Source organism: Pelobates fuscus, chromosome 3, assembly GCF_036172605.1.
Source record: "Pelobates fuscus isolate aPelFus1 chromosome 3, aPelFus1.pri, whole genome shotgun sequence".
In the NCBI taxonomy this organism is placed as follows: Eukaryota; Metazoa; Chordata; class Amphibia; order Anura; family Pelobatidae; genus Pelobates; species Pelobates fuscus.
Genome location: NC_086319.1, coordinates 216,794,406 through 216,820,071, shown reverse-complemented (window position 1 = coordinate 216,820,071; position 25,666 = coordinate 216,794,406). Strand labels below are relative to the sequence as shown.

At 42.3% G+C, this 25,666-nt stretch overlaps 1 protein-coding gene across 1 annotated transcript in view; it reads left to right on the top strand.

Moving 5' to 3' along the window:
• The window catches only part of SLC2A13 (solute carrier family 2 member 13), a 282,474-nt gene that overhangs the window by 215,650 nt on the left and 41,158 nt on the right, over nucleotides 1–25,666 (top strand). Inside the window, exon 7 of the mRNA XM_063448079.1 lies at nucleotides 5,237–5,362. Within this exon, the coding sequence (XP_063304149.1) occupies nucleotides 5,237–5,362 (126 nt within the window). The remainder of the gene's footprint in view (nucleotides 1–5,236; nucleotides 5,363–25,666) is intronic.

Genomic DNA, 25,666 nt, shown 5'->3' with positions numbered 1-25,666 from the left:
GTAGAATCTGTTGATCCGCGATGTCTGAGGAAATTCTTGAAATTTGTTGTGGTGAGACAAATCTTTGATCGTTTCGTCGTTTTTTAGCAGGTGTAACCCATCTTTGTCTCTGTGGAAGGCTGGTTGATTCGTGCTGGAACTGTAGCCCATTCCAATCCAGTATCGTGGTGTGTGGTAGGTCTAGTGCTTGAAGGAATGGGGGAACGTCTAGGATTGAGGATATCGATAGTATTGTGCCTTTATTATTGACAATTAAGGCAAATGGGAAACCCCAGCGGTATCTAATGTTTCTGTTTCTTAAGTGTTCAGTGACAGGTTTCAGTGCTCTGCGTGCCTGTAAAGTGTATCGAGAGAGGTCTGGGAAGATTTGTATTGGATTGCCGTGAAATAGTAAGGGCTGTGAGGTTTCCCTAAGAGCTTTGAGTATATTCTCTTTAGTGGAGAAGTAATGTAGCCGGCATATTGTGTCTCTTGGGGTGTCGGTTGACAGGCCCCTGGGGCGTAGTGAGCGGTGGGCTCTGTCAAGTAGGATATTGTTTTCCTGTTGTTCCCCTAGAATGAGATTGAAAAGCTCATTTAATATGGAGTCTAAGCTCTCACCTTGGGATTCTGGCAGGCCTCTAATTCGCAGGTTATTTCTCCTTCCTCGGTTATCCAAATCGTCTATGTGCCTTTGTGTGGCCGCCATGTTAAAGGCATGAGAATTAAGCGTTGATGATATATTTGTGATTAAAGCTTGTGTGGTGTCCCTTTCTTCCTCCAAGTCTGACACTCTGAGGTTTAATTGGCGGACTTCCGAGCCTATCGCCTCCATTTTTTTGTGGAATGTGGCCTCCAGCTTACCCATCGAGTTTTGAAGGTCGTGTTGCATGTTGTACAGGTCGTTTTTTGAAGGTAAGTTTTTTAGGATGGTTTTTATATCAGCGTCATATGTTATATCTGCCGAGGTGTGTGAGATTTCTGATGCTGAGGGACTAGTGGGTTGCTGATCGTTTTCCGCCATTACGTTAGTCGTGGTCGCGGCCTCATCCTCGCGGTTCGAGTTTTCTTTAAAATATCGGGTCAACGCTCCCGATTTGGTAGTAGGGGTTTTCCCTGTGTGTCCATGAGAAGGACCCTGCTTCTTGTGGTTACCCATGTTTGTTATTTGTCTCCGATTAGTGTGGATTGCAATCTGGGTCCGCCGGAGCTAAGCTAGTGTGCGTCCATTCAGCTCAGCGGTCGGCCACGCCCCCCCATAAATATATACTTTTGTGTGGCAATTTTGTTTTCTTTTATGGCTATTAAGCTTACAAGACAAACATACCAAATTCTAAAATCGATCCACATTAAAAGTTTTTTTTTACTCCTTGTGCTTTGTGACCTGTAACTACCAAAAAAAACTTAAAATCCCAGACACATTATATATTCTGTAAATCAGAACAAATAAATGAATTTATTTTTAATTACTTTCCTTAACCTGCACTAATTGTGCTGGGACAGCCCGATCCGGTGCTCCCCGTCTGCGATTGCGCGATCTGGGGTTAATTTTGCCGCGTGACGGACAAGGTCCGTCACTTGTCGTTAAGGGTTTCCCCTGAGTGACGGACCTCATCCGTCACTTGTCATTAAGGGGTTAAATTAATAACACACAATTATTATTGCAAAAACTGTAAAAAAAAATATCAAAATGTTTCCTTTTTTTGGCATTTTTCTATATTTTTTTATAATAAATAAGCATGTTACATCAAATTAAAGCCCTTTCTGTCCTTTAAAAAACGGTATATAATATGCGTTGGTGCAATAAATTCGTAAAATGCAAATTGCAGTTGAACTCAAACAGCAAAAAATGCTGTTGTCATTAAGTAAAAGATAAGCTTCTGAAGCTCTGTCCTTAAGGGGTTAAGCAGACTGTGATTTTCTATTGTTGTGACTTAGATGATGATCAGATCACATTTTATGACCAATTTGTGCAGAAATCCATATCATTCCAAAGGGTTCACATACTTTTTCTTGCAACTGTATATAATTACAGGGTGGTGATACCGAGACATCAGAGCAGACTAGGATAACAAAGGGGAAAAAATAGCGAAAACATACACCATTCTTGCAGAGGGCCATAAATATTCGGTATGAAAAACAGAGTAAGAAAAAAAAATGGTACTAAACGGGGCAAATACAAAAAACCCAAAAAAAGTTTACATTCATCCAGAATTTGCATGAAACCATATACACACACACATACATACACTAATCCGTCCCATATTAAAACCACCTGCCTAATATTGTGTAGGTCCCCCTCAGAGCAAAAACAGCTCTGATGCGTTGAGGCATAGACTCCACAACACATTTGAATATGTCCCATGGAATCGGGCATTAGCAGAAGATCCTTTAAGTCCTTCAAGTTGCAAGGTGGGACCTCCATGGATCAGATTTTTTGTTGCCTGACACTTTTAATTGGTTGTCTTTCCTTGCACCACAATTGGTAGATACTAACCACTGCATACCAGGAACATCCTTCAGGAATAGGACATAAAAACGAAAACTGAAAAAAAGAAAAATAGTGAAAATCTACTAAATATATCTTTTCACTCCCAACGGGCAACTAACATGTTATAGAGCATAGCTACACCTGGCTCTAGGTTGTGTAGCAGTTGATATCTTTAAAGGATTCACTACACCTGGATGAATGATCATGCTGCATGATTTCCTCAGAACCCCCCTCCCCCCCACACACACACATAGATAGCTAATAGTACAGACTGTACTGAGTAGCAGACATGTAGATATAAATTGAGAAGAAACTCACTCATTTGGATAAGAGCCTATGGATACTGACTGAAATATGAATGGCATTGTGCAATATAGGGATAGCACCACCCTTGGAACCCAGCAGCAGACTAAAGGCGGTGAGAACGATATAAGTTAAAGAGAACTTTATTACTTTCATAAAAAGCCACTTTACTGCATATACAAACAAAAAGACAAATGTCCTCAAGCTCACTGCTGCCCTCAAATATACATTTTACTGTGATAAATCTACTTTCTCAGTTGGTATCTTGCGGCTGGAGTAATCCAGTTTTAAACCCTGCAGGTTCTGTATTTGTGACGTCACGCGTCTGATGGTCCGGTTCTTGATGTCACACGTCTGATGGGCCAGTTCTTAGTTAAGTCTGAGAGCATTAAGATTATTCTTACGCCATAATGGCTCTGTATTAGTCGGCAGTTCAGATCCTGGCAACTTCCTTTTTGCCTCAATAATCAGTCTAAATGTAAACAGAGAAAAGGAAAGTATAAGCGATCAGGCATGAAAAACTACTCAGATTTTAATACACTTATGAGTATACTTGAAAATAGTATTTTTTGTAAACTGATAGTGCAAATAAAATAACACCATTATTTTGAAGTTACATCTTAAACAAAAAAATAAGCTAATTAGCAAAATAAGCAGCCAATAACATGGACAATTACCTAATGACATAGTTTAAATAAATATAATGAGGAGTAACTAATTTAGGAAGGCAAATATATAAGGTCTAGAAATCTATATTGGGTTAAAATATAAGTAGATATATAAAATTAATAAGAAATATATATATATATATATATATAATAAAAGGAATGGAACATATCCGCTATGAAGAAAGGTTAACACATTTAAACCTCTTTAGTTTAGAAAAAATGTTGCCTGAGAGGGGATTTGATAACATTATACAAATATATTCGGGGCCAATACAAACCATTGTGGGGGAATCTATTCACAAACCGGACTTTACATAGGACACGAGGTCATGCGTTTAGACTGGAAGAAAGAAGATTTTGACTAAGGCAAAATTAAGTTGTTTTTTTACTGTAAGAACAATAAGGCTGTGGAGTTCTCTGCCTGAAGAAGTGGTTTTATCATAGTCCATACAGATGTTCAAACAGCAACTAGATGCATACTTGCAAAAACAGAATATTCAAGGATGTAATTTTTCAATGTAGGGTAATAGCTGCTTGATCCAAGGATAAATCTGACTGCCATTCTGGGGTCAAGAAGGATTTTTTTTCCTAGTTTGTTGCAAAATTGGAAGTTCTTCAAACTGTTATTTTTTTTTTGCCTTCTTTTGGATCAATAGCAAAAACAAATGTGAGGAAGGCTGAACTTGATAGACACAAGTCTCTTTTCAGCTATGTAACTATGTAACTGTATGTTAAACATTGACATAAATAATAACACAAATGTGTAGGTCACATTTTTTATTTATTTATCAAATATTTTACAAGGAAGGATGCATTGAGATTTCTCTCATTTTCAAGTATGTCCTGGGGCCACAAATACTGCAATGTTACAGTAGGGTACAATATACATATATTGCATGTAAATTGTAAGTTAATTGATGGAATGTTTACTTAAAGATTGGAAGTGATTTTAGATGCTAGTTTTGCTTTTTGGGAGGCATTATGTATGAAATATATATATCATATTGTTCTCAAATTAATGATTTGGAATTACTGAAGAGATGATGTGAAACACCTGTATATAAATATATTGCACTTGTACACATTAATTGTCCATCATAAAATTGTATTTCCTGCAACCCCTGGCTCCTCCTCAGAGAGTTGACCTATAAAATCGAATATAGAGTGGATTTCAAGTATTCTTTCCAAAAGCTCTCTTGGGACAGAAACACTGCTGCTTTACTAATACAGTAAAGTTTTTCTTCTAATTTTATACCTTTTTACTTTGTCTGTCTGTTGGTGTATGTACATCTGTGTATGTATTTGTATGCCTTGAGACTCTTACCACAGAGACTTTTAGAATAGTACTGTAGTTACTTAGGAATTTCTGCTAAATCATGTTTTCTTCTCAATCTAATTTTGTGAGGTAAAGTACCCTACTTACAAATTGCATTGGTGGTGGCAGCTCTTATAGGTGTGATTTTTTTATTTATTTTTTCATAATTATTTTTATTTTTTGTTATTTCTATTCTCATTATTTTTGGAATAGTGCAGAAATCAATGTTTAAACATTTCACTCATTGAAGCAGTTTGCATTCCTGTCTGGGAGCAGTGGTGTTTATGACAAAGGGCTTAAAATGTGACATCTGTAATTTAGAAAGTGTGTAGTTAAGTCATAAATGTGGTAGACATGTCATAAAAAAAATTAAGGGTTAAATGAGAAATTGTCTCACAAAGTTTTTAGCAGTTTAATCACTATATTGACTGTTATGCATTCATAAATTATATATGTCTATACATGTATTTTCTTTTACAGTTATTGTAATGGATGCATGTTGGATCCTAACTGCGGTTTTTGTTACAAGATGAATGGTTCAAATGTTGTTGAATCATCATGCATCCCGGTTGACACAAAAACTACAGAAAGATCCGCTTGGGGCAGGTAAATCATTGTATTTTTTTAAATGTTTTATTAATTCTTGAGTAACCGTTGTGCAGTTGCAACTTTAAAAGTAAAAAAAGTTCTCATAAACTGCAAAGCAGTGGCTTAATACTTTGTTACTATGTTCAGTGTTCTTAGCAATAAAAATGTTGTATGTTCTATAGGTTTCTTACTGTGTTCATTTATGGTCACAGATATAATGATTTAAGTCGTCGTCTGCAAAGCAACAAAGTTCACAAGTATGACATTTCTCAGTTAGATACCCTAAACATCATGGAATGGAAGAAATATCACAATGTGGTAGTATAACAGATGTAAACACATTTTTTTTTTTTTTTACTTACCTCTGCTGCATTGTTCACCCCAATAAATGCTGAAATAGACTTCTCTTTTCTTTATTTCCACAAAACTGAGATAATCAAAGAGTAGTTGTTCACAGACCACCGAACAAATTAACGAATAATTTTATTTTTGGAATGTGAAATCAAGATTGCATTAGTATATCCAAACACACACACACACACAGCCAATATAATTCAGTATTTTCCTGTATGCAAATTGTATTTTCTCTCACTCCGATTTCTCTCATGTCCTTCATATACCCATGTCCGCTCTAACTTGACAAGATGTATGCAATATAGCCAGCCTGACTACACTTTTTGAACGCTGATAAATTAAATCTTGTACAGATATAGCAGGGGGAACGAGTGTATTTGGTCTGTTATAAATTAAAATATTTATTTAAATTGAGGCATGATTACGTAATTTACACAAGCCACACCCTCACGTGGATCACAATGCCAGGGAACTACGGAGGCCCACCTTGAGAAGCTGACGGAGTGACTCGGAGAGACTCTGCAGGAGACTAGTGCCTCCAAGACAAACAAAACCAAGCAGGCGGTTGGAAAGGGGCCGGCAAGATTAAATATGAACCATCTTGCTGCTTTATTGCTGGAGTGCAGGGAAAGAGAGTTGGCCCGTAATTGAAGTGGCGTGGATGGATGGGGCGCCACACGGCTAAAGCGGAAATCAAGATACTGAGAATGAGTGAGCAAAAACCCAGAGGGGGGGGGGGGGAGAAACAAACCGCTTGGTATATTACATATTGGGTAATTAAACAAAAAATCATAGCGGAAGGTAACAGATGAATAAAGGCCAGACAATACTCCAACTATAAAATATACAAAACGTATATAAGACAACATTTTAAATATTAAAAAAACCTGTACAAAACTGTAGAGCGGGGGGCGGAGCCAGCTAACGAACAGAGCGGACGCACCTCAGAAGGCTCTGTGCCATAACGGGCAAAATAACTGATTTTTGGTGGAAAAGTGGGCACTTACCTACACACAACCGCTGCACATAGAAGACACCATGATGGGCAGGAAAAACAAGAAACCCAGGGCGGACACAGCTCCTGCTAGCCATGATATTGGCGACCTCCTGCGGAACTCTCAGAAAGCCACATGGGAGAAAATGGCGCTGGGGGAAGAAAGATTCTCGGACTCCTCCTCCGACGGCTATACTGACATGGGAGAGGGACCTTCCCTGTACAGACCCGCGGGGCGAATGACCAAACCGCCTCCGCCTGCCGATACGATTACTGCAGACCTCCTAAAGAGCATGTTCGCTAAACAAATGCAGAACTTAGCTATGGATCTAGCCTGCTTTATGGACGCCATAGCGGGTGCAACCACGAGGCTCGACCTCCTCGAGACCACAGCAAGTACTCGGGACAACCGACTAAACACTTTAGAGCAAAAGGTCTCTGACCTCCAAAAGCAGCAAATCAGCACCACTGAGAAAGTGGAAGCCCTGGAGGATTACAGAAGGAAACACAATCTTTAGATCAGAGGGATACCTGACACCATCAGATTACCTGACCTCCCACATTACATTAGACGCCTACTGGCTACACTGCTACAGCACAAGCAAGCCAAAAACATAAAACTGGACGGACTATTCCGGTTGCCGAAACCCGCAGCAGCACCACCCACGGCCACCGCAGACCTTATAGTGCGATTTCAGTCTCTTCAGGACAAGGCCACCTTGCTAGCAGCAGCCCGGGGGAGATCACCGCTGATATTTGAGGATTCCCACATCTCCTTGTTCCCAGACCTAACGAGGAACACTCTCTCATGGCGCAAATCACTCCCAACTGCAACAATTGCGCATCAAGAACATCCCCTACCGATGGGGGGGGGGGGGGGGAATCGAGGCTACTCACAATAACTTTTCAAGGGACTACTCACCGGGCAAGGAGCCCACAAAAACTAAACTCTCTTTTCAACCAACTGGGCCTCTCAGCCGCTCAGACAGAGAACCCGACCAACCTGTCTCACCTGGATCCCTCCACAGTAGTGGAATTCATCCCGAGACCACAACGACGACAACAACCATCGGATAAGGCTGCTAGACTGACCTAAGCTGAAACAGACGCCTGTCCATTCAGAGGACTGCCACACTTTCCAACACCGCAACCAGTGTATAAACAAATAAGTTTATAATGTTATGTTATTTTGTTTAACCACCTTATATTTGTCCGTTTATTTTAATTTTATACTATCTCTTGTGTCATACAAACCTAGCAATGTCAGAGTGGGTGGATATACACCCCCACTTGTAGTTCTTCTTGATCTCATATGATACATATGCCAGGGACATAGACCTGCAAACCTTGCGGTCCCATGCCCGAGATGTCCCGCCTTAGGCAGGCTCAATTATCTCCCTCCCCACTCCCCTTGCATCCACGATAGAGTAACGATAAGATAACTGCTGAACAGCACTCTCCTGGCTGTTCGGGAAAAAGAAGGAGGCGTTTGTATATTTTGACCGGTGTTTGGGAAGTCGAGTGTCTGATTTTAGTTCCAGACACTTGTCGACCAAGTGCCGCTGCCTCCTTTCGTGCAAACAAGAAACCCAGAGAGAGCGTTTAATCAACAGCTCTCTTTGAAGATAATGAGTCCGGGGGGTGGTCGGTGTTCGGTAGTTACAGCTACCAAACCAATAAAACATAAAAAGTCATGAATGGCAATAAAAGTCTCGAATAAAAGGCTCTTTTCTACACACTTACCAAAGAGGTGAAAATCTAGAAGAAAACATGGAATTCCTGGAAATGCAGGAAAAGAAACCGCATATAAAACAAATTAATAACCTGAAAAAGAGATTGGCAGACATTAAGGATAAGTCAAGGCCCTGCAATCTACGCATAAGAAATGTAACTGAAGAAATCACACAAGAGAAAATTTTAGGATTCCTAGAAGAGTTCCTTTAACCCCTAAGTGACGTTTAGCGGTGTTTGTGTTTAGCTGTAATTTTCCTCTTACTCATTTACTGTACCCACAGATATTATATGCCGTTTTTCTCACAATTAAATGGTCTTTTTAAAGTTACGATTATTTTCATTATATCATATAATCTTCTATAAAAAAAATTATAAAATATGATGAAAATGTTTTAAAAAAAAAACACACTTTTTCTAACTTTGACCAGAAAAATCTATTGCACATCTACAACCGCCAAAAAACACCCATGCTAAATATTTTTTTTTTAGAAATACCCAAATGTTAACATGTTCTTAGCTTTTTTGGAAAGTTCTAGGGCAATAAGTACAAGTAGCACTTTGCTATTTCCAAACCATTTCTCCCCCCCCCCCCCCCCCCAAAAAAAAAAAATTAACGCGTTACATTGTAACACTGATATCTGTCAGGAATCCCTGAATAACTCTTCACATGTATATATTTTTTAAAAGAAGACAACCTAAGGCAGTGATGGCGAACCTTTTTGAGCCCGAGTGCCCAGACCATAATACATGCCAAATTTTTTTCCCCTCAAAGTGCCAAAACGGCAATTAAACCTGAATACTGAGGTTTAAGTTTAGAAAAAACAAACTCATACAGTTGTCCGAACTAATTAACATCTCTGTGTGTGTATTAAGCAGTTTGTGTGTGTGCTCGGCAGTCTGTCTGTATGTGTATTAAGCAGTCTGTCTGTATGTGTATTTAGCAGACTGCTGAATACACACACAGACTGCTAAATACACACGAATACACACACAGACTGCTGAGTACACACACACACACATACACACACAGACTGCTAAATACACACACACACACACACACAGACTGCTGAGTACGTACACACACACACACAGACTGCTGAGTACACACACACACAGACTGCTGAGTACACACACACACACAGACTGCTGAGTACACACACACACAGACTGCTGAGTACACACACACACACAGACTGCTGAGTACACACACACACAGACTGCTGAGTACACACACACACAGACTGCTGAGTACACACACACACAGACTGCTGAGTACACACACCCACAGACTGCTGAGTACACACACCCACAGACTGCTGAGTACACACACCCACAGACTGCTGAGTACACACACCCACAGACTGCTGAGTGTACACACCCACAGACTGCTGAGTGTACACCCACGGACTGCTGAGTGTACACACACGGACTGCTGAGTGTACACACACGGACTGCTGAGTGTACACACACGGACTGCTGAGTGTACACACACGGACTGCTGAGTGTACACACACGGACTGCTGAGTGTACACACACGGACTGCTGAGTGTACACACACGGACTGCTGAGTGTACACACACGGACTGCTGAGTGTACACACACGGACTGCTGAGTGTACACACACGGACTGCTGAGTGTACACACACGGACTGCTGAGTGTACACACACGGACTGCTGAGTGTACACACACGGACTGCTGAGTGTACACACACGGACTGCTGAGTGTACACACACGGACTGCTGAGTGTACACACACGGACTGCTGAGTGTACACACACGGACTGCTGAGTGTACACACACGGACTGCTGAGTGTACACACACGGACTGCTGAGTGTACACGGACTGCTGAGTGTACACACACGGACTGCTGAGTGTACACACACGGACTGCTGAGTGTACACACACACACACACACACACGGACTGCTGAGTGTACGCGCACACACACACACACACGGACTGCTGAGTGTACGCGCACACACACACACAAACACACACACACAGACTGCTGAGTGTACGCGCACACACACACACAAACACACACACACAGACTGCTGAGTGTACGCGCACACACACACACACACAGACTGCTGAGTGTACGCGCACACACACACACACACAGACTGCTGAGTGTACGCGCACACACACACACACACAGACTGCTGAGTGTACGCGCACACACACACACACACAGACTGCTGAGTGTACACACACACACACACACACACACAGACTGCTGAGTGTACACACACACACACACACACACACAGACTGCTGAGTGTACACACACACACACACACACACACACAGACTGCTGAGTGTACACACACACACACACACACACACACAGACTGCTGAGTGTACACACACACACACACACACACAGACTGCTGAGTGTACACACACACACACACACACAGACTGCTGAGTGTACACACACACACACACACACACACAGACTGCTGAGTGTACACACACAGACTGCTGAGTGTACACACACAGACTGCTGAGTGTACACACACACACACACACAGACTGCTGAGTGTACACACACACACACACACACACACAGACTGCTGAGTGTACACACACACACACACACACACACAGACTGCTGAGTGTACACACACACACACACACACACACAGACTGCTGAGTGTACACACACACACACACACACACACACAGACTGCTGAGTGTACACACACACACACACACACAGACTGCTGAGTGTACACACACACAGACTGCTGAGTGTACACACACACACACACACACACACACACACAGACTGCTGAGTGTACACACACACACACACACACACACACAGACTGCTGAGTGTACACACACACACACACACACACACACACAGACTGCTGAGTGTACACACACACACACACACACACACACACACACACACAGACTGCTGAGTGTACACACACACACACACACACACAGACTGCTGAGTGTACACACACACACACAGACTGCTGAGTGTGTACACACACACACACACACACACACAGACTGCTGAGTGTACACACACACACACACACACAGACTGCTGAGTGTACACACACACACACACACACAGACTGCTGAGTGTACACACACACACACACACACACACACAGACTGCTCAGTTTTCTTCCTCCTCCCATCTCTCCCTCAGTTTTCTTCCTCCTCCCATTTTCTTCCTCCTCCCATCCCTCCCTTAGTTTTCATCCCCCTTCAATTTTCTTCCTCCTCCCATCACTCCCTTAGTTTTCATCCCCCTTCAATTTTCTTCCTCCTCCCATCCCTCCCTTAGTTTTCCCACACTTCCCCACTTGTCCTTGGTCTCCTACCTTGTAGCGTGGCTGAGCGCACTGCGGAGCTCAGTTTCCTGTACCCAGCCGGACAGGAAGTGCTCCCTCTGTGAGCACTCCATTTCCGTCCGCCCGGGTACAGGAAACATAAGTTGCTGTACCGCGGCGCGCTCGGCCACGCTAGACAGAGTGCCTGGCAGGAGGGAGCGCTATGCGCTCACCTCCTGCCGGTCACTCCGGTTTTGCGCCCGCCGGGCAGGTGCACCCTAAGGCGGCCACTTGCGCCGGCAGAGCGCACCCTCCCTCCCTTCAGCGACCTGTGGCCGCGTGCCCACAGAGGGGGCTCGGCGTGCCACCTGTGGCACGCGTGCCATAGGTTCGCCATCACTGACCTAAGGTATTAAACTTAGGATATTTTGACTCTTTTCATGCAACCATTTTAACACCAATCTATGCCAAATTATTATTTTTTTAAAAATGGTGTGTTTTTTTTGACACACATAGAGAACTTTAAGGGTTACTGCCAAAGAACACCCCACTATGTGTTCAGCTCCTGAGTACAGTGATACCCCCATGTATAGGTGTGTCTGGTTCTCTGGAGGCTAAAATACCTTATTTGGAGGGTGTGCATTCCAGTTTTCCAACTTAAAATTTTCACAGCTGGTCATCATGCACACATGTCCTATTTGGGACATTTTTGAAGCCGGCCAATGTAATTTACTCCCATCAAACCATATATTTTTGAAAAGTAGACACCCTAGGGTATTTATAATGTTGGTCTTTTATTTATTTTTTATTTTCTGTTGTGCATGGTATAACAATAGGCTTATTCAGCCACGATAACTGTCGTAAGCGTTAACCGGCATAACATTCAAAACATGGCATACTAATATACGGCACAATTTTTAAGTTTTGTTGAGAGAAAAAGTAGACAGTGAGTAGGCATAGTGATTATCATGTGGGCTTTCCTGTCTTACATGCACATTTTTAAGGAGTTAATATAACAATATCTGGTACTGTCGTTTTAGGTCTTTAAGGTGAGATAGCTTAAACATGTTACATCACGCTATATGCATTAACACAGTTGGTCTTAATTGAGCATAAATGGGAAATCTGCCTTGTATATACTATCGACAGGTCTAGACTAGAATAGCACAGGTTAGGTATAGTTTTAAGGCTAATCATAAGTGTGAGTCTGCACTGGATCAACATTTAGGGGATACAGTCGAAATTATAGCGATGCATGGAATGGGAGCCTTTATGTAAAGCTAAGTTAGCATGAGAAGAATGTGAGAGTAAATGGTAGGGAAAGACATGGCAGGCTTAAGCTAGTAAAAACATTTAAACGTCAACTGGTGGTAAAGAGAGCTGGGTAAATAAGCCATTCAGCACTGGCAATGGAGGAGTGATCTGTCCTGGCAGTAAGCCTGGCATACCCATACAGTCAGGCAGTCTGTCAGCCTATTCCCCGGTTGGGTTGCAAGCTTCCATGTAAATACAGTTCATGCAGGGCTGCCAGTGGCCCATCAGGCGACAGATGTAGTACGGTTGGTGTTTGCTGGTGCATGCTGGATCATCCGAAAGGGTCTGGGTAGATGTCTAGGAGATAGCGTTTCGGTTCCATCACAGGGTATCTTCCGCGTTGCAGCAGGGTCTTTTCTCCCAGCAGGTTAGGGCCGAGGTGCTGCCGCTTGCGCCGGAGTTTCAGCTTTGGACTTTGCGTTGCCGCATAAGGATCTCCTCTGCGTTGCTTGCTTTTAATGATTCGCCTGAGCCGTGTGTGTGGGTGGCCCGGCGGTAAGCGAGGCTTCTTCGTCTCCCGTGGCGCCGACTGGGCGCCATGGCGCTGGGCCGCTGGCCGCCGGTTTGGTCGTGGTGTCTGCTCAGGAGGGTCAGAGTGGTGGGGCAGGTTGATATAGCCTGCGCTCCAGCAGCTTCCAGAACCTTTTAAAGTGTCTGTTGATCCTCGCCAGGACGTTCTGTACAGCAACAGTGGGGCTCTCAGCTCTTGTATTGTATCGACATAGTTAAGCGGGAGCCCTGGGGAGACACGTCTCGTCGCCATAATGGTTAGGCCCCGCCCCCTCCTAATGTTGGTCTTTTTTTTTTTTTTTTATTCTTTATTTTTGTTGTGCACATCTTACATAATAGGTTTGGCTTGCCACAAAAACAGTAGTACGCGTTAGAATACTATAACATTGCAAACATTGCGGTAGTGGTTCTGCACAATTTTTATATGTTTAAATGTAGGAAGAGCATATGGTAAGATAAACAGGTTAGTAGTTGGGTAGGGAACTGTGTGTCTTGCTAGGTGTTACAAGGGCAGGCTGCCACAGGATATCAGCGTGTCAGATTGGTTATCAGGCAGCGCTGTGATACTAGGGAAGCATGATTAGACGTCTTTACTGAACAGGGTCTGCCCAAGTGTTAAGAACTAGTAAGCCTCTGGGATGCTGAAAATTACTTGAGCTTCAACATATATGGTTAAACTAAGGCATCACTACGCTGAAATACAAATTTAACAAGGTAACATTGCTTTCTAGGTTATGAGAGATCAAATATAAACCACAAGCTTGAAAGGAACTGTTTGGGTTCCCGTGAGGTTTGTCCCAGGTCAGTCCGTTTGGCAGGCAACATAAGGGGCGCAGAGGGAGGCAGTGTTAGTGGTCTTCAACCAATACCCCGTGCATGCCATCGTGGACAGTTCATTCCATGTTCGGGTATCTCGGTCCCCCTGTCCGGCGTATGGGAGGTCAGGCTGTGCTGCAAATGCTGTAGGCTGGCTGGGACACCCTGTGTTCGGCGCGGGTCGCTTCTCCCGCTCTGGTGGCGGGTTGGTTTCCGCACACCACAGTCTTGGTGTCGCTGAGGGTACGTATTCTGCTGTGGAGGGGAGTGGCGGGTGGCTCTGTTGTGCCGGCGCTATCTGCAGCGGTTAGGCTGCGATCTGTATGCATGGTGCTTTGGGTTTTTGCGTCCCTTGGCCCCCGGCGCTGGTGGGCTCACCGTCGTGGGTTGTGGTGGCCGCGAGGTGATAATGCTTGGGGAGGGCTTCTCTTTCAGCCTGGTCCCGTTCTCACGAGTCACTCCTCGGAGTTGAGGTGATGTGGGCTGCGGGTGTATTGCCACTGGCTCCCAGAGCCTCTCAATGAATTTCTCCAGCCTCCGCCAGGCTTGTTCCGTGGGGCTGAGCTGGAGCGCTTCAGACTGTGTGTGTCTGGGTTCACTCTGCCAGAAGACAGCCGCCATCTTGTGTTGTGCGGTAGTGGGTTGGCAAGGTCTGTTGCAGCCGGGGGGATCGCTATTGCCACTGATTGCAAGCTTGTGCAGACCGGGATATCCCCCACCGGTCCAAAGGGGGGGGGGGGAAGAGAGTTAAGCTCGAAGCTCAATACCTTGCAGGGTCTTTTGATTCCCGTCTAGGAGGTCGGCCGTTCCTCCTGCCCGGGTCTCGCTAGGCCGCAGTTTTCCAGCATCTGGTTTTCACTCTCCGTGCGTCACTCGATTGCACCGGCAACAATCCGGTGTGCTTTCAGCTTTCTTGGGTCCCTTTTAGTGTCGGTAAGGCGTCGGTGAGCCCGTGGTTTTGTCGTTTAATTTAGTTTTAAGAGAGGAGCTCACCGACCATGCGACTGCTCAGTATGGCGTGATGTTGGTCTTTTAACACTTTCCATGCACTAATTCTACTGTCCGTCTTTGTGAAACTTTTGGGGTGTTATTTTTCTCTCATATTGTACTTTAGGCATGAATTCTCAGTTCCTAATGTGTTACTGATAAAGAACACCCCAATATGTGTTGAGAAACTTCTCCCAAGTACAACGGTGCCCCCAGTGTACAGGTTTTATGTTTTTTTGCAAACCTACAGGGGTCAAATGTAGGACTTTTACCTTTTCCACGTTTGCACATTGAAATTTGCCAGATTGGTTTGCTGGGCCTATTTTGCCTTTGAGACCGTATAGCAGCCCAGGAATGAAAATTAACCCATCAAGGCATACCATTTGTAAAACCCACAATATTCAAATTGGGCTATGTCCAGTCTTTTGTAGTAGCCACTTAGTCAGAAACGCTGGCCAAAGTTAGCGTTCATATTTGTTTTTTTGCATTTTTTTACACAAAAACTGCACTTTTATTGGTGATTTCATCATCCTGATGAGTTTTACTATTTTTTTTTTTTTTTAATTCTTTATTTTTTGTTGTGCACAAGTTTAACAAACCGCCTTGGTTCGCCACAACAACGGTATCAAGGTATGTATAAGTACAGTACATAACATAGGTTGTGACATTCGTTAGACAGGCACGTTTTTACGTTGAACATAGTGACATTGTAAAGTTACACCGCTAAATATAAACTGAGTTGGTGATTAATTTCTCGCTTCCAGCTTAGTTTTAGCAATCGCTGCAAAAATATCAGCACTAGCGTACCACTGGTTAGTATGACTAGTATGGGGTAACATGGATTAACACAATAAGAGTAGGTCTAAAATATTATCACAGCAGCCTCCTACAGGAAAACCCAGTATGGGCAGATTAACCTTTTCCAGCTTAGTTTGATAGGTCGCTGCAGAAACATTAGTGCTAGCACATCTCTGGTCTTTATATCTATGGGGTAACATGTATAAACAGTAAGAGTAAGTAAAGAAGATCATCTCAGCATCCTCTAAACAGCATGGTAGGAGCATATTAAATTATACTATGAACAATGTGGGTTCAGGCAACATGAGGTTATGGAGCATCAGGATGGTAGCCTTCACCCAGTTCTCTTTGTGGGAACTGTGCGAAGAGTAAGTATTGAGTGTTCCCAGAAAACCGGAAGAGGGCACCATGCCCAATGCACACTAGACCAGACACAAAGTCCCATCCCCGGGAGTCTGAGTGCGTTCTGGCTAAGCTGGTAGGCATGCAATTACTCAGTCACACTTGATTAGCTAGAGATATATTACATATTAAGCATTTGCACAATATGGCATTTGAGTAATGGTACATTTGTAGGTAAATAGTTATTCAGCGTTCATACAGTATTGCACAAGTGAGTGATGAGTATATAGTACAACATTTTTGGCTATAAATGTATGGGGATTAGACAGTGGAAAAAAACAAACCTAGTATGTGGAACGTGGATAGTACGATTCTAGTGCAGTCAAGTGTCGGTTGGCCTTTCCTTTAAGAGGACGCTGCACTAGTTTGACATAATTGCCAAAAGATTTGCGGGATGGCGTGCCTATGTATTAGAGCGCTGTAAGGGTCACATCGAATGGCCAGTTCCTATGTACTGCTCTAGCGGTCTGTATAATAGAGGGGCACAGTTGGGGTCCATGCCCTTGTGGGCCTGCCGAACTGACATGTCAAAAGCATCTGGTGAGGTTAACTGAGGGAGTGTATGGGGCCAGTTGGTTTTGTGGGCGCGTATCAGAGTGTGATACCTTATGTGTGGGTCTCAGGTGAGAACTTAGTAATTGCTTGTTTGATTGAGTGGTACCTTGTTGTTGGCATACAGGTGTACGTGCCAGGGGGACCCTTGTGGCCACAGGGAGGTGACGGCCTCCAGCTGGTCGTGTGTGCAAGTGAGTGATTGACGGCATGGGGTATGAAAGTGGGGTTGCTCAGTGTTGGCGTTGCATTATTGCGGCCAACAGTTTGCTGGGACTTTTAATCACTGTGGCAATTACAGAGTGGCCGTGTACGTGGTGCTAAATTGCATAGCTGAGGCAGTGGTGGAACAGAACTTAAGACAGGGGAAAAAAAATAAAAAATAAAAAGGGGAGGGATGAAATAACAACTGTACGCAGCCGTGGTAACAGTAAAGAGACCCTGGTAAACAGAGATTATATATGTCATTTGCGCTGAACATCGAAAACAGGCGTCTCAGTAAAATTAAGGAACCACATAAGCAAAGATAACCTGTCAGTCCTTGAGTCTTACGTACGGTTATCAGATTATCCGTAATTTCTAGCGCTGTAGACCAGAGCGTTGTCTTGTCTCTGATAATAGAGGCTTTAGGACTATACCTCTGTGTTCTCCGGTTTGTGGGTTCTCTATCAGTCTGTGCCCAACCGAAGGGATGGAGTCCAGGGGTGTTTGGGGCCAGGTGTTGTTAGGGGTCATCCCGGTTTCGCCGGGCTGGCCCTCAGCGTGATCAGGTTGTGGCCTCAGCTCGGGAGGTGTGGGCCTTGACCCTGGGTACAAAGTCCCGTGTGGCCTCGGGATTCCAGCCGTGAGGGTTTGTCTCCCCGGGGCTGCGGGTGGTGCCTTGGCAGGTATTGGGAGTCGGAATATTCCCTCTAGTTGCATTGCTTTGGCGTAAGTATGGCTGTCAGGAGGCGCCTAGCAAACTCCGGTGGTACCGACATCCCTACTCCCCTGAGTTTTAGGTTTGTCTGCTTATCTTCGAGTGCATCAAATTTGTTTTCATACTTGCGGCTCTGTTCTGTGAGCTCTTCTACTTTCTGCTGTAGTTCGGTGATTTGTTTTGTGTGGGTCTGAGTAGTATGTTCCATCTCACCGAGACGGCCTGTCAGTCCCCGCAGGTCTTTTTCGAAGCAAGGCCACATCCGCTGAGATTTTCGTTTGGAAATCCGCCATGATCTCCCTGATGGCTGCCAGTGTCACTGGGGCGGCATCGGGTGCCTTGTGCAGGGGCTCCATTTTCGCTGCTGGCCGCCTTACTGTTGCCAGTATGTGGTCTCAGTCTTCCTCCTCCGACACTCCGTCGGAGAAGTCGGAGCAGCCTCCATGAAGGGACGCCATTGCGGCCTCCTGGGCGCCGCGTGCCTGCTGCCAGAGGTCCCCGATGCTTCGCCCCTATTGGGGCCGGTCGGGTTTGAGCCTTTTAATTTTCTTGCCCATTAAATCTGTAGTAGGGGCTATTTGGGTGCCCTTTGCCTCGATTTTTAGGGTTTTTTAGGGTTTTTGCTTATCGTTTGGCCGGAGCTCTGGGGCCATGCGACTATCCGCTCCTGTGGTTAGGCCACGCCAAGTTTTACTATTTTAAACACTCATATTTGTGTTCAGCAAAGTCTCCCAAGTTTAAGCAATACCCCCATGTACAGGTTTTATGGTGTTTTGGAAAGTTTACAGGGTCAATATAGGGCTTGCACGATTCAGTTTGCCAGATTAGTTTGCTGGGTCTGTGTTGCCTTTTGAGACCATATATGAGACCATATAATACTTTTGTGTGTGTGTGTGTGTGTGTATATTTTATAATTATAGCATTTTATAATATATTATACATATATAATTCACATATATGATTACCCTTATAATGAAATCATATATATGTATAATATATTATGAAATGCTTTAATTATTTAATAATATATTATACATATATAATACAGACACTCTTAACTTACCGACCAGGTTCCGTTCCTACGATCCGGTCATAGAACGAATCGGTCGGTAAGTGAGGAGTTAAGGGATTCAAAATTTCCCCGAATATAGATTTGAGGGATTCCCTGCTTTCAAGCTTTATTTTTTTACTTTTTAGCAGCCTGGGGGACTGCCTGAGTCCTATTGCGGCGATGTGATCATGGTGATCACATGGCCCTGGAGGGCCGGGGTGGCAGGAGCTGCTGCAGGGGGACTGCTTGGGTCTCCAGCAGTCGTCGTCGTGGCCTTTTATTGTGGTAAGCACACCTTTGCAATAATCATGCTGTCTAATCAGCATCTAGATATGCCACACCTGTGAGGTCGATGGATTATCTTGGCAAAGGAGAAGTGCTCACTAACACAGATTTAGACAGATTTGTGAACATTATTTGAGAGAAATATGGGGGCAATATTGGGGCAAAATGAAAAATGGGGGCAAAAGCAAAAGTGTTGCATTCATAATTTTGTTCAGTGTAAGAAATCCACAACAGTGTGTTGTTCTTTTTTGTGTGTTTTTTTTGTTGTTTTTTTTCTTCCGGAAAGTTGTTTATAATTAGGAGAAGTAATATTATTGGTGTTAAGAAAAATACAAAAGTAGAAGCTTGTATTTGGTATACCATAATAAGCAAAAACATATTAACACTTAAAGGAGGGGGGAAATGGATCCATGTGAACAAAATTAATTGTTTAGGAAGGTATTTAATAAAAATATAAATTCACTTAGGATGGAAATTTGATCAATAATAGGACACGTGACGTTCGGACACTTGGAAATATATCTAAGTAAAAGATGATTTTTGATGCACATTGTGATATGAAAGTATATTAGCACTTACAAGGAGGTCTATGAGGACATTTATTACTTAGAGAAGTCATAAAGGGTAAGAAATAAGATTAAAAAAATGAATAAAAGTCGTTTTTTCTCACTAATATAAATTCACTTAGGGTGGAAATTTTCAATAATAGGAAATGGGTGACAATTATACACTTGGAAATATATTTTAATTAAAGATGATTTTTGATGCACATTAATATGTAAAAGCATATTAGCACTTATAAGGAGGTTAATGAAGAGATAAAGAAGTAATATAAATAAAACATTTATTATTTAGGAAAGCAAAGAAGTAAAATATAGAAAACGGTATGGAGGCTCCTTTTCTTTCTTTTTCTTATATTTTTCTGGGGTGTTTTTCCTCACTAATACATATTTACGAAAGACGGAACATGGTTAAATAATAGGAGAATGTGTGAGCAAAAAAATGCTATTTGGCACACATTTTTATGTAGATATATATCAACACTATAAGAAGCTGTATGAGGAGATAAGGAAATAAATACAACATTTATTGATTACGAAACTAGTGAAAATGTAGAATTAAGAGAGAAAATTATATAAAGGTTTTTTTTTGTGTGCTTTTTTCCACTAGGGGTGGGAAATTGTTTGATTTAAGAGATTGTGAGATTAAAGGATATCTAGAAACACACAATTTGATACAAACCATTAAGTAAAGTTTATAGGTGTCTATAGGAGATTTATGAGGAGAAGAAATCTAAATAAAATATCTATTCTCAAGGAAAGTTGTATAATATATCTGTATAATATGACTTCTCCCTCTTCCTCTAGAAAATATATTTTTATGGGGGTTATAAATGAGTGCCAGTATAAGCCAGTAATATATGTTTTTATATGGCTTCTTATTTCAGCCCCAGCAAAACTCTGGAAAAACTCCCCACCCAGGAAGGCTAAGGATAAAACTAATAGATGCATAAATTGCTATGTATCTGCCCCAGATGGGAAGAATCTTTGCAGAGCTTGCTTAATGGACGTAGAGGATGCTTCCCATTAGAGTTCCCTGCAGTATGATCTAAATCAATGGATTTCACAAGCAATTGCAGAGGGTTTTAAATCTACCTCTGATAAAATGGGGTCATCCAAAAGACACCGAGCAGAACCTCAGTCTTCATGCTCAGAAGAAGATTCAGATAACTTGGAATTTTAGAGGAAGATGATGAGGAAGTAGAATAAACTTCCAGATCCTTGGAATACAGGTCTATTGATTACCCTGATAAGGGGGATACCCTCAGCCTAACTGAAGAAAAATCGGACACGTGAGAAGCAGATATTTTGAGGATCTAAAGCCTAACAGACCCACGTTTCCGGTTCACTCTACAATTAAGCAATCTATATATCAAGAATGGAACAAACCCCCCTGGACTTTCCTCATAGCGAAACCACTGGACAATCTCACCAACAGAGAGCAGAAACTCCTTAACAAAATAAATCTAGCTGCCAGAAGAGCCATTGCATAAACGTTGCTCCAGGTTGACATGCCACCACACGATAGAGTTACCCGTTATATCAAGGAGACCCAACTCATGGATAAGCTTACGGCACAAGTGCGAGACCCATATCAACAATTTCTCAAAACATGGGAACCATGGGAGGACTTCACTAATCGTTGAGGGCGAAGACAAACACCCATGAACCATCTGGTCCCCCTTCAGCTGTGGCACGCCACCTTTGCCTCTTCCCCCGTCTGCCTCCGCCCATTAGAAACCTTGCTTCCATCTTTCCTGACCCCTACCCCTCACAGCCACCTCCTTTGAGACGCTCGTCTCCTTTCCTCTGTCTCCTTTCATCCTCATTCCTTCCCTTTATCTAAGGGGAACTCTACTAAAAATCTTCTAAAATTGTTCATGCATACGAAAAGTACACAAGACATGGATATAACAGTAATGATGCTTTGAGGTGATGTATGGGAACACAACCCGCAAGATGCCGAGTAAGAAGCTAGCTGTATCCACAACACAATTGAGTCACAAACAACACCCCATGTATCATTTATGTATACCTCACTCCACTAATGAGTGGCTCCCGGCTGGGAAGACCACAATCTACCGAAACCCCAATATCTGCCTGTACAACCATGCCTTTTACTGTACCATGTACCTGTTTACCCTGCCTCATGTTAAGAACACTGTCTATGCATGACTTGATAAATAATAAAAAAAAAAAAAAAAGAATGGAACAAAGCAGAAAGAAAATCCACCGTGAAAAATAGTCGTCAGAGTGTACCACTATTCTTTCAATGACTGCAAAGTTTAGAACTCCATTCCAAAAACAGATGCAGCTGTAATCAGAGTGTCAAAAAGAACAACTCTGCCTATTAATTCTGTGGCTTACCTAAGATAACCGATGGAGAAATGTATGGATTTGGATCGTATAAAATCTTATTTAGCTCTAGGTTCTGCCCTTCACCCAGCGGTAACATTAACTACCTTTTCAAGAGCCTTAAAAGTATGGCTGGAAAATCTGGAGAATGACATTGAAAGCCAGGTCCACAAAGGAAAGCTTATAGAAAGTCTGAAAGACTTAAAATTTGACCTCAAGAGAGAAGAAAACACATTTCCTCGTCATGGAGAAATAAAAAAAAAAAAGAGATCGCTCCTTTTATGAAAATAGCCGCTACAGACCAGGAAGAGAATACTTAGATATTCAACTTGGAGAAACATCCCACAAATGTCTGCAAATAAGACTTCAAGAGGAAGAGGACCTAGAACATCAGGGAAAAAGTTCTGAAGGTCTGCAGGTCCAATCAGGGAAAATAGGCGGAAGACTTCAGTTTTTCCACCCTGTTTGCATCAAAAATATCACAGACTAATAGGTAATTTCCAATAAAAAGTAAGGGTACAGAATATAATTTTCCTCTTACCCAATAACAGCTGTTTTCAAAAAATCTAAAGTATCAAGAGGCTATGAAAAAATCTGCATCTCAAAACATATGGAACAAGAAGTAGTAGAAGTCGCCCCAAAAGAAGAAAGATACAAGGGAATTTATTCTATGTTTTTTTCTGGCGCCAAAACCTCAAGGGAAGTGGCAACTAATTCTGGATTTGAAGAAAGTCAATACCATGCTCAACATAAGAACATTCAAGATGGAATCCATATTCACATATCCACATTCACAAAGAATATCAAGGAAGGAAAATTGATGACGTCCATAGATTTAAGGGATGCTTATTATCAAATCTCTATCCACAAAGTTTTTTTTTTTGTTTTGTTTTTTACTGTAGTGCTTATGCAGAAATAATGCAAATCTTAAATAACAGGCATATACATCAATAGAGTTAGGAGAACTGCACCATTTCTGTTTTTTTTTGTCACCCAAAACTTAATGTAAAAAGATGAAAAGCGAAGATACATATTATGTGTCTAGGAAAACTAGGACTGAATTCAGGCAAGTAATCACACCTGCGGGTCACAGCAAGGAGTAGAGACATTAGTGCACTATGCTTCGCATGGTAGTTCCAGGGACAGCTGCATAGGTGAAGGGCTCTAGACGGAATAATACACTGAGCCAATGCCACTTTGGATCACATAAAGGTTTTTAAGGTTTTGGAACCGAGGGAAGCATTTTCAATTCAGGGGAAATTCCTTTCGGTCTAAACTTGGCTCCAAGGACTTTCTCAAAGATTCTAATAACCTTAATTGCCTGCATAAGAAAAAGAGAAATATACATTTTCCACTACTTGGACGATATCCTTATCATATGTCCTTCTCGTCAAACAGTGCCTCTTCATACTCTAGCAGTGATGAAGATCCTTTAAGAACATGGTTGGCTAATAGACTGAGAGAAAAGCTCTCTGAATCCTTCTCAAAGGATAGTCTACCTAGGATCAGTCATAGACACAGTTTCATCTCATTTGTGTCTGTCACCAGAAAGAGCTAAAAAAAATTGGGGGGAAAAATCAGAAATATACAGACCCTCAGAACTACTTCAGCAAGAAAGGTTATGAGTCTTCTGGGTTCCTTGACATCAACAATTGAACTTGTTAAATGGGCTCAATGGAAATCTTTCCCCATTCAGAAATGCTTTCTCCAACAATTCAACAAAAGGAAAGCAGATTTGGATCAAAGAATAAGGATTCCTTATTCTATCAAACAGGAATTACACTGGTAGAAGAATAAAAAACCTAAAAAGGGATTTCCTTTTGAAGAACCATCATGGAACTTGGATGCAAGTTCCATTTCAATTCGATATGATATACAGAGAGAGCCATGTACACTCAAATCTGAGGGAACTAAGGGCTATTGACAGAGCCATTATAGAATTCCTTCCGGCTATCACAAAACTCTTGGATTCTGATCTGGAAGATCAAACAGTAGCATCATATGTGAACAACCAAGGAGGTAAGAGAAGCAAATAACTTTTGATAAAACTGGCTCCTTTGATGGAAGTCTTCAGGGACTGAAAGCGATATATCTACCTGGATCAGAGAAAAGAACAGCTGACCTCCTGAGCAGAACAGAGATACATCCAAGAGAATTGTTTTTTCATGGATTACACGTCAGTGGGGCATACCCCAGATCGATCTGATGGCAACCTCAAAAAATTGTCAAGTCCCAACATTCTACTCTCTTCTTCCAGACAAACGAACGGTGGGCCAGGATATACACGCTCAACATTGGTCCTTCGATCTGGGGTATGCATTCCCTTCCCTACCTATCATTCACAGATTCCTAAGAAAAGTATGGCCTTAGGTTATTGCCATAATTCCAATATGACCAAGGAGAACATGGTTTCCTCTCTTGATCAAGATGAGTGAGGGAAAACCTTGGACTCTGCAGGTAAGGAAGGGCTTGCTGAGCTAGGGTCCAGTACTTCATCCATATCCAGAAACAGCTCAATCTGGGGGTTTGACTCTTTAAAAAAAGAGACTTTAATGTTTAAGGCTTTCTGATACAGGCATATATAAATGTTTAAAATCTAGGAATAATTTTACTTCATCTTGTTACCACAGAATCTGGGATACATTCAAGAATTCGGCATAGAATAAGAATATTGATTTTTATCCAACCTTGTAGGAATTCCTACAAGAACGACTGGACTGGATAAAGGTACACTCTTCTGCATTATCAGCTCTGTGGAATGTGTCATGGGCTTCAGATCCTTTGATCACAAGATTCTTCAAAGCGGCTTTGAGTATCATGCCTCCTCCCTGGAATCCTTCTCTAGTTCTAAATTACTTAACAGAAGACCTTTTCGTTCCTTTGGAGGATTTGGATATTGCAATTCTTACTTACAAGACTTTATTGCTGGTTGCCATTAAATCTGCCAGGAGAATATCGGAAATTAAAGCATTCTTAACCAGTGTATCCTGTTCCCAAATTTATCAAGACAGTATATATTTACAACCGAAACAAATGTTCCTTTCAAAGGTAGTCTCTAAGTATCATCTGAGTGAGTCAGACTTTTATTCTAATCCTACTATAGAAGAGGTTAGATGGTAACGATTAAATGTGAAAGAATGCTCAATTCAATATCTGCTCCGTTCAAAATTTTTCAGTAAGACGGATCAACTTATCGTTCTTCCTTCAGGTTCAAGAAAGGGTGAGGAGTCTCCTGTTTCTACATTGAAACGTTGTATTTAATTGAATATCCTCAAAGCTTATATCTTCTAGAATCTGTCTCTACCAAAAAAAAAATCAGAACCCATTCTACTAGAGCTTTAGCAACTTGATGGGTTAACTGGGCAGAGATTCCGTACGACGATATATACAGGGTA